The sequence below is a fragment of the Pistacia vera genome, unplaced genomic scaffold (genome assembly GCF_008641045.1).
Source record: "Pistacia vera cultivar Batoury unplaced genomic scaffold, PisVer_v2 Contig338, whole genome shotgun sequence".
Taxonomy (NCBI): Eukaryota; Viridiplantae; Streptophyta; class Magnoliopsida; order Sapindales; family Anacardiaceae; genus Pistacia; species Pistacia vera.
The window spans coordinates 784,119-794,063 of record NW_022196155.1 but is presented as its reverse complement, the minus strand read 5'-3'; the positions used below and the strand labels follow the sequence as shown (position 1 = coordinate 794,063).

Genomic DNA, 9,945 nt, shown 5'->3' with positions numbered 1-9,945 from the left:
CGGTGACACAACTCTGTTTCGTGATGCATTAAACAATATGTTTTGTCTTTAAAGTCTTAGCATTTAGCAAGTTGCAGCATATTTATCATTGGACGGCAGCTACTTTGAATTTTGACAAGAGTAAATGACATATTCCCACCCAAGGTTTGACGAAATCCTAAGTTAGTACCACTGGTTTTATTTATTCCAGATTCCCACCCTTAAAGTAACAGTGTTATGAATTTTTAGGGTTTAAAGGATACAATTACCATAATGCCCTTAACCCTAAATTAATTAAAATTATGTTTTAACCCCTAAAATAGTAGAATTACCAAACTTACCATTTTATTTTCAAATTATATCAAAAACACCCTCGGTCACTATACACCCTCACCGGAAACAGCCCGATCTAGGCTGTTTCCGACGACGTCGAACCCCCTGGTCACCTCCATCACCTTCCCCGTAGTCCGTCGTCCAAAACCCCTCTGGTTCCCGACTCATTTGCCCCTCCAATTGCCGGCACCGTTAGGCTTAGGGTTTCGGTGTTCTTCATCAGATTCCGGTCGATTCCGGCGGTGAAAATCCAATTGGACACCACCAATGCAACCACCGTCCCCAAATCTATAAAACCCCTATGTCCCCAGCAACCGTTTCGTCGTCATTCGCCGGCCGAGAGTTCGTGTTCATCGGTCGTTTTTCGTTGCCGTGGCCGGAGATCGGTGAGTGATGAGGGGTTGTGAATGGTATGGTTTTGTAGAGGGGAGGATGGGGGTTCAAATGGTGGTGACTAGGGTGATTTTGGGTGGAAGAATCGTCGAAAAAGAGCGAAAAACGTCGGGAACGACGGTTGCTAACGTGCGCCAGAGGAGTGTTAGAGGCGGTGGTCTGCTAACGTGCGCCGTCCATGTAAAATGACCAATTTACCCCTTTACCGTTATATCAAACGTTTTTCCGTCACTTTAAGGGTGGGAATCTGGAATAAATGAAACCAGTGGTATTAACTTGGGATTTCGTCAAACCTTGGGTGGGCACATGTCGTTTACTCTTTTGACAATATTAGTAGTCTGGCAGTTAAAATTAAACGGTTCAGTAGTTATAATTTTAAATTTTAAATTTTTAACATAATAATCTGTTAATTATCTATCTAATTAATATATTTTACCTAACTAAAATACTTACCTGAAACGGTTTCATTATATCATTTTATTTGAGGTGGGGAAATCATCTAGTTACGCCACGTGTAATCAGTCACTTGTTTAATTTGGTAGCACCTAACATTTTAAATTTAATCCACACCGAACAAAATATGTCACAAAATATTTGATCCACTTACCAAAATAGAGAAATTACTAAAAATTAAAAATTAAATCTAAAAAAAAAAAAAAAAACTAAATTAAGTGAATTAGTAACGTATACTTATCAAATTTTTAATTTCCAGTCTTTGTCTTTATATACAACTCATTAAAAATTGTAGTCTGTGTGCTCTTTTGTAGCTCAAAAAAAATTTAAAACCAGGTGCTCCAATGGTTACAGGACACCCCCAGCTCCTTCTCTGCCTATATCTACTCAATTAATACCTCTCTTTAACAAAATTTCTCAACTTTTATCCACAACCCATCTCATGGAATCCATTCAAATCAGTATCTCGGCTATTCTTTCTTGGATTAGATTAGACTGTTCATCGAATAGAAATAGTAGTTTGAAAAATTGAGTGTCAGTTTGTAGAGTTAAATTTATTTTCGTTCTTGTGTTATATGAAAGAGATTGTTGACGCCATGGAGGAGGAGAGGCACGTTCTGTTTGGAAAGTACGAGATGGGGAGGCTTCTAGGGAAAGGTACGTTCGCGAAAGTGTATTATGGAAAGCATATTGTTTCAGGGGAGAGTGTTGCGATTAAAGTTGTCAACAAAGATCAGGTGAAAAGGGAAGGGATGATAGAGCAGATCCAGAGGGAAATATCGGTTATGCGATTGGTTCGCCACCCCAATATCGTTGAGCTCAAAGAAGTGATGGCGACAAAGACGAAGATCTTTTTTGTTATGGAGTATGTTAAAGGTGGAGAGCTCTTCGCGAAGGTTGCCAGAGGGAAGCTGAAAGAAGATCTCGCGAGAAAGTATTTTCAACAGTTGATAAGCGCAATTGATTTTTGTCACAGCAGAGGCGTCTCGCATCGTGATTTAAAGCCGGAGAATTTGTTGTTAGACGAAAATGAAGATCTCAAAATTTCAGACTTTGGTCTCTCGGCTTTGCCGGAACAGTTGAGGAACGACGGACTCCTCCACACGCAGTGCGGGACTCCATCTTATGTGGCTCCTGAAGTTTTAAGAAAGAAAGGATACGACGGGTCCAAAGCCGATATCTGGTCCTGTGGGGTTATTTTATACGTCCTTCTTGCAGGATTTTTGCCCTTTCAGGATGAGAATTTGATGAAGATGTACAGGAAAATTTTCAAAGCTCAGTTTGAATGTCCTCCATGGTTTTCAGCTGAACCAAAGAGATTGATTTCCAAACTTCTTGTAACTGATCCTGGAAGAAGAATCACAATTCAAGCCATTATGCGAGTGCCTTGGTTTCGAAAAGGCCTCACTCGACCTCTAACGCTTTCAATCGATCAAGAACCAGAGAAAGAGAAAGAGAAACAAGAGGAGGATAATAATACTAAACTTCCATCTCCAAAGTTTTTCAATGCGTTTGAGTTCATTTCATCCATGTCTTCAGGGTTTGATTTGTCGAGTTTGTTTGAGAGCAAGAGGAAGACGGCGTCCATGTTCACGTCCAAGTGCTCGGCCAGTGCTATAATGGACAAGATTGAAGGGGTAGCAAAGGGGATTAATTTTAAAGTAGCAAAAGTGAAGGATTTCAAAGTTAAGTTACAAAGAGGGTCAGAAGGAAGGAAAGGGCGGTTGTCGGTGACGGCAGAGGTCTTTGAAGTGGCGCCGGAGGTGGCCATCGTGGAGTTCTCAAAGTCGTCCGGCGACACTCTGGAGTATGCAAAGTTTTGTGAGGAAGATGTTAGGCCAGCATTGAAAGACATTGTTTGGACATGGCAAGGTGACCATATCGGTAACCGCTGTAACGGCGAAGAACCTGAGAGCAATTAATTTTCATAGAAAGTTTAACCTTAATAGTATTTTCAATTTTAATTTTCTATCTTTGTTATAGATTTTGGTATGATTTTGTATATAGTTTGTGATTTGATTGTTACTTCCCATGAATATATTTGTCTTTTTATACTCTGTCAACAATCCATTTTACAGAATAAACACTTACCAAATCTGCTGTGTGAAGAACTCATTTCACTTGAAATTATTTTAAGGATCAATCTTTATTCTTTGCTTGAAGTTTACTTGTCCTATATTGAGCTGTTATAACGTATATATGTAGTTGCGTTACCTCTATCAGAGTTAGGAGCTAGTTTTCCTTTTTGGGAAGAAAATATGAGCGAAACAAAGCATAAATTTCACTTTCACTTTAAAAAAGCATGAGATAAAAATATCCTGGGAATTAAGAAAATGCGGAGATAGAAATAATTAAAAGAAAAATATCTATTCTAGTTAAACGATAGAATCATCTATTTCGGTATATATATATAAACTTAAACATATTGTATAAAATAAAATGGCACACTTTTTCCTTTTTATACATGTCAAAGTGATTGGAAAAGAAAAGATATTTTTTCATATGTCTAAGTCAGTGAAAATTAAATTTGTTTCATACCTATTAAATTGATAAATTGATATGAGCTTAAGTTTTACTTAAATCCGTTTATTTTTTTTTAAAGATAGTTTTTAGAAACGAGTTATACTCAAATCCGTTTATCATCCTTAATTATTAATTTGATTTCTATAGATTATTGAAACTTATATTTACGGGAAGTATGTGATGAAAAATTTCGATTAGCTTGCAAGAGCAAATGATTTGGGTAATGGTGCATGATTGCATAGAAATGCTACCGACATCCCCTTTTGTCAATTAATTACCGAAAGAAAATATGGGACATCCCTTTAGTCAAATCAGAAATATTTAGGATCCTATTAATACTATTTGTTTTCCTATCCTAAAAATATTATTATATTATATTTAATTATTTTAAACCCTTAAATTTATTAATTTAACTAAACATTTTTAAAAATAAAGTTTAAAATTAACAAAAATACCTCCACTCACCTATATTTGTTAGATTTCGATCACTATTGTCAATAGATAGCTAGAATCTGGTATAATGACGCATTATCACCTGGATCAAGCAGATAATACACTGATATATTATTTTTCAACCAGATTCACGGTGGATCTAGTCGGAAAAGACCAGATCTATGGTCAAAGATCTAGCTGTTGACAACCAAATCTTTGACCGTAGCTGGTCTTCAACAACGGCCAAGATATGGTCGTCGTTGACAACCAAACACAACCATATCTGGCCTTTTCTGGCCAGATCCATGGTGGATCTGGCTGGAAAATGCCATCTTGGCACACGACTGATACTGCGACTATAGCTACCCTCCGACGGTGGTAGCCGGTATTTAATGGGTGGGTAGGAGTATTTTTGTAATTTTTAATATTTTTATTACATGAGTGTTTAGTAAATTACCAAACATAGGAGATGTTTTTGTTAATTTTTGAATCTTACTGTGTTATTCCCACCCAACTCTAAAAATATCAAAAATACTAAAACAAACTTACTATATTAATAACATTATTTTAAGTGGTTTCCAAAGGTTGATATTATCAAACTAAAATGTGGCACCTTACAAAGTATAACACATACAAATCCCAATTCCGACTGAAACCTCTACTTGTCCAATTTCATATTACTGTTAGTTGGAGCTTTTACAAGTAGTTATGCTTTCATTTTCATTAATACTTTTCTATCCAAACTCCTTAGGTCCACTTTTGCACGAGTCTCTCTCAGCTCTCGTAAAAAACAAACTATGCCTTCACATTTGCCTCTTCATATGCATCATCATTCCACTACCACATCTATATTTCATTTTTAATATTTTTTTTTTTTTTTATACCTCAAATTAATCAATTCAATGTAATTGGTGTACCTAATTCTTGCCAACATCTCTTAAGTTAGGCATAATGTAGTTGTGAGTAACATATAAACAGTCACAACTAGCGTTTTTTTTTTTTATCCAATGCTCGATCTCATGGGGAAGAAAATGTAGTGATTGAAGAAAAATCAACTCTTGTTCGGTACATTATTTGAAGTATGATATTCTAAATATGATTAAATCAAATAGGATATGATTTTGAGATTGTGTTTAGTACATTTTTTGAAAACATTTAGATTATTTTTAACCCTTAATATTTTTTAGTTTAGCTAAACACTCTGCAACAATAAAAGTTTATAAATTAAATCCACCGTGCATTTAGCTGGAAACGATTAGATCTATGATCAAAATTTGACTGTTGTTAACGGCCAAAATATGATTGTCAACGGCTAGATAGATCTTACTTAGCCTTTTTTTTTTTATAAAATACTCGATCTCATGGGAAAGAAAGTACAATTATCGAAGAAAAATCAGTATTCTTCTAATGACGAATCAGAATTGAGTAAGTCAAATAGCGACTATTCTTGGGAGAGGGTAGTGACTACAATACAAAATTTCTTTATCACAGACTTTGTTGACTAGAAACTTGGTTTACTTGACCAATAGGGGAGGTTCATCGCTGGATAGCTCTGAGCCCTGGAGCCACTCAAGTCAACTTTCATTGTATCTCCATTGCATCCAACATATAGGAACCCTACCACCATTGTTTTAATTTGTGTCTCAATTTCAGAAGTGGGATAATAACAGAATAGTTTTTTAATGATAAGATTAACATGAATTGAGGGAGGTATTGTATTAACTATTGATGATGTAATTATTGCATATTAATTAAGCAAGTAATTCCCATATTGCCAACTAATGAAAACTGACATGGAGTCTGCCCATCATTTATAGGTGTCTCTCAAATCTCATAAGAGACAACTTCTTTTGTCTTTGTCAGAAAGAAGTAGAAGCAACTAAACAAGATTGATGAAGATCGAGTCTTGATGAGTAAAGCAAGAGGACAGAGTGACCAATGAAATTAATGAAATTCTTAAGAGAAGTAACACGTGTAGTTTTAATAGAAGCTCCAGGTCCAGGTGAAGCTGCACCAATAATAAACGAACAATGCTACTCCAATTTCAGCATCAATTAGAGATGGTGATCTTGATGTCTCTTGCAGAGTTATCAAGCATGGAGAATGACCAGAACCTACTTTACACTGCAGCAATAACCTGGAAAGTGATCTTCTTCTTGTCAACATTATATGATATGTCTTAAGAGTATATAATAAGATCATAAGAATAAAAAAAGGGAAAAAAATATATTTTTTTTTTTGTTAACCGAGGTATCCGGGGCCACTATGGGTCTCCTTACAAGCGAAACCCGCCTAGTCCCGCCGCGGGGGTGGGGCGGGCGTGTGCTGCAGGAACCTACCGCCACAACCTGCTAGGCAATACGTGGGTGCACTGATGAGGACTCAAACCCTAAATCTCTAGCAAAGCCGAAACCAATTGTGCCTCTTACCATTAAGCTACCCACCGATAGGTAAATACACTTTCTTATGTACTGCTAAGAATAGAATTAAACTTCAAAGATTAAATAAAAGGGGAAGGAGGTGAGACAAGAACAGCTTAATGGAGGTTACATAGAATTAAACTTCCAAGATTAAGAATTGCTTGCTGTTTGTTCAGGAAAGGATGGACCAACATGTTAAAAGTCCATGGGGCCAAGGATGAGGAATTGGGGACCTTTTGTCCACTATGGATGGGCATATACCCATCTGCTAAGTATTGGATTTATGTTGAATAACCATAAACACAGCAGAAATTGTCTTCATAGGTAATCTTTTGTAATTTACTCCCTAGAAGTTTAACTCAATGAAGAAGCAAATCATTTATACTAACCAAGAAAGATAGTTACTGAACTTGTTTAGAGAAGCATGACAATGTTTTGGATTGAATCCAAGTTGTATATTGAATTGTGGCACCAATTAAAATGGGATCACTAAGATAAACATCAATAAGCTACTGCTAATATCCAGAAATATGAAAATAGAAAAACACTAATGAATCATAACCTGTAGTAGTATAGAGGAGGAAATGTTAATCTTAAGTGAGGTCTTCATATGAAACTTCAGGTTTGATTGGTGTCTTCTGGAAACCATGGAAGTCCTGGTTGGAGACATTGCTTGGTTTCTGGAAGTGGGACAATGGGTCCCAAAAAGATTTGCCACAAATCAAGTAATATTGTGACCAGCATTGCAGCACCCAGACCATCAACAGCCACTCGGGGTAAGTCCCACACATCACCAGGTTTCCCATCAATTCTGACCATGAATGTAATCTCATCAAGAAAATAAGACAAAGCACTCAATTCAGCAAACCCATTTTGCTAATCTTATTGTGTGGTTTGTAACTGAAATGTCAGAGTGTAATCATCTATAAAGTAGTAAAGTGTCTGGAAATTCATTGAAATCAAAGTTCTTTATATAAGACAGAGATGAAGAATTACAATATAGCATGAAAAAGGTATCAGTCAATAGAAATATCAGTCAATGAACATATTTGAAATTGAAGCCTAGTTCAATAAGAAATCACCATTGGATACGGGAAAATTCTCCAAAAATTAACAGTTTAACTTATATAATATTCTGAATCATCATTTGGACTGACTTAAAACCACATTACTGACGCGCCATTGCAAGGAACACTAAAGATAACAGAGAAGTATTCACCTTTCCTATAAGAAGCATTGATATCAAGAAAGAAGGAACCGCTGAAACCAAACCCAGAAGCAAATACTCCAATTCCGTAAAACTCTTGTCAAATTTACAGTAACAGTTCCTTTAATACCAAACTACTAATTTCCTCCTACAAAATTATAGACAAAGAATTCTTCACCTTCGATATGCATCACATTTCTTGGCAGCCAAAAAGAGAGAGATAGATTAAAATGTACCTCGTAGAGTTTGTAGGGAACAACTTTTCCCAAACAAAGAGTGAGCTCGCCCCATCTCTTACTGGGTTTGGAAGATAGCCATAAACTAAAACCAAGCTTATCTAATTCTGCATTTGCACCGTTAGCAAATATGTTTAGTTGGAGGCCAAAAAAGACGTAATCAAATTATGGTAGAATTTGAAAAGAATTGAGATAAATACCGAGCATTTCAGATCTCTGAATTCAGTGAGGAGTGTAGAGATCATGTACGTACAGATCAGGTGCGGTTGTGATAGAAAGGTGTAAGAGAAGGTTTTGTAAGACCAGTATTATTGTTTAAACTATGGATGAAATCGAGTTGAGTATCTGATCAATCGAACTCAACTCGTACCGAATTCGAGTTCGAGCCTGAGAAATCGAGTTCAAACTGAAACTCGATACTTGAAATTGGAATTCAAGTTCGAATTAAGTTCATATAATTGAGTTTAATTATTCGAGTTCGAGAATACGAGCTTCAATCGAATTCGAGTTCTGTTGTGATCAAGCTCAAACTCAATTCGACTAATGTCAAGTTGAGTTCGAGCAAAATCGAGTCGAGCTTAAGTCGCTCATGAGTGGCTTGACTAGATTTTCACCCCTAACTTTAAATCCATCCAAATTTTTTCTGATATTTTTTTCAATAAAAAATTTAATTTAAAAAAAAAAATATTTGACTCTATACACTCACCCTCTAAGTGGAATTCCATCATTAAAATCATGATGGAATTCTTCAATTTTCATTGTGCACCAATAGAGTGTACTTACCCTTCAAAAGCACCCATTTAATTTGTGTTATTATAAAATGAGATACAAATTTGGGGCTTATCATTTGCTTCACAATTTATTAAGTGTTTAGGCTTTGACTTATATTTAAATAAGTAATAACATTTTCGTCCCTGATTTAAAAAAAAAAAAAATTAATTATCAGGGTTGTTATATGTAACCCCCAAGAGATAGTAAAATATAAAGTGCACCTATAAGTTTCAAAAAATATTAAAAACCTCATGGGTAATTAATACGTTTTAATAATTCAGGTGTGTGTTTTATATTACACTACCTCTAGTAATAATAATAATAATAATCCTCGTCAGGATTTTTGTTTGAATAATACTATATATATACAACATTCTCATACAACATTTTATTACAAAATATGATTGGATGAAAGTTTAATTTTAATTTAAAATCAATGAATCATATTTTGTCATAAAATATTAAATGAGAAATGTTGTACGTGTAGTATTACTCTTCTTATTTTAGTGCTTAAGACTCAAATTGTGTGGAGTGTGGTTTAGTCTTAGACAATAAATAGTAGTAATATTGATAATGTGATCAAAAGTCGTTGTAGTATAGTGGTAAGTATTCCCGCCTGTCACGCGGGTGACCCGGGTTCGATCCCCGGCAACGGCGATTAATTTTTTCAGTTTTTAGTGGGCCCTTCAAGCCCAATGTTTTTGGCCCGAGACCAAGCCCAATTTCTAAGATGTGAGAATATCAAGTATAAAGGAAGGTAGAAGTGGAAGTGTGGAACATTAAAAAGAGCCCATTCATCCTTTGTTCGGTTCTATACAACCCTCCTTTTTTGTTGGGTTGAAATGCAAATAATACGTGATGGAGCTCAAATAAAAAGTATTTATTTCTTTCTCAGGGCAAGGGTCTAGGATTAATACCAATCAATACGTTGGAGCAAACTTTGTAAGCATATATATTTTTTATATCTAAGGTAATGTCTAAACCCAACGATTCAAGGCAAAGATAAAGGAACAAGGAAATATCGTTTTCAATTATCTCTATAGTTAGATCAGAATCGAGACTCCAAAAATGGATTTGAAAGGAGACAAACAACGAAGGGGTTCAAAAAATGAAATAAATGCCTAAGGCTATTTGAAAGTTATCCAACTTAGACTTACGAGAGTACCAAATGAGTTACTCTCATAGCTACTTAGAAAAT

At 35.5% G+C, this 9,945-nt stretch overlaps 1 protein-coding gene, 1 long non-coding RNA gene and 1 other non-coding gene across 3 annotated transcripts; 2 read left to right on the top strand and 1 right to left on the bottom strand.

Annotated features, from left to right (window-relative positions):
• The first annotated feature begins 1,453 nt into the window (after positions 1-1,453).
• LOC116138002 (CBL-interacting serine/threonine-protein kinase 5-like) lies at positions 1,454-3,215 on the top strand. The gene has a single exon (XM_031423699.1). The coding sequence runs from the start codon at positions 1,734-1,736 to the stop codon at positions 3,078-3,080; it is 1,347 nt and encodes a 448-aa protein (XP_031279559.1). The 5' UTR covers positions 1,454-1,733; the 3' UTR covers positions 3,081-3,215.
• A 3,847-nt stretch (positions 3,216-7,062) lies between these two features.
• On the bottom strand, positions 7,063-8,231 carry LOC116138003. Its single transcript, XR_004129252.1, has 3 exons — positions 8,177-8,231; positions 7,977-8,083; positions 7,063-7,888 (listed from the first exon to the last, which is right to left on the bottom strand). It is a non-coding gene; the product is annotated as an uncharacterized LOC116138003 (long non-coding RNA).
• A 1,101-nt stretch (positions 8,232-9,332) lies between these two features.
• Positions 9,333-9,404, top strand: TRNAD-GUC. Its single transcript has one exon. It is a non-coding gene; the product is annotated as a tRNA-Asp (tRNA).
• The last annotated feature ends 541 nt before the right edge of the window (positions 9,405-9,945 follow it).

Coding starts and splice junctions, on each gene's coding strand:
- LOC116138002 (XM_031423699.1), top strand. CDS start 1,734: ATGAAAGAGATTGTTGACGCCATGGAGGAGGAGAGGCACGTTCTGTTT.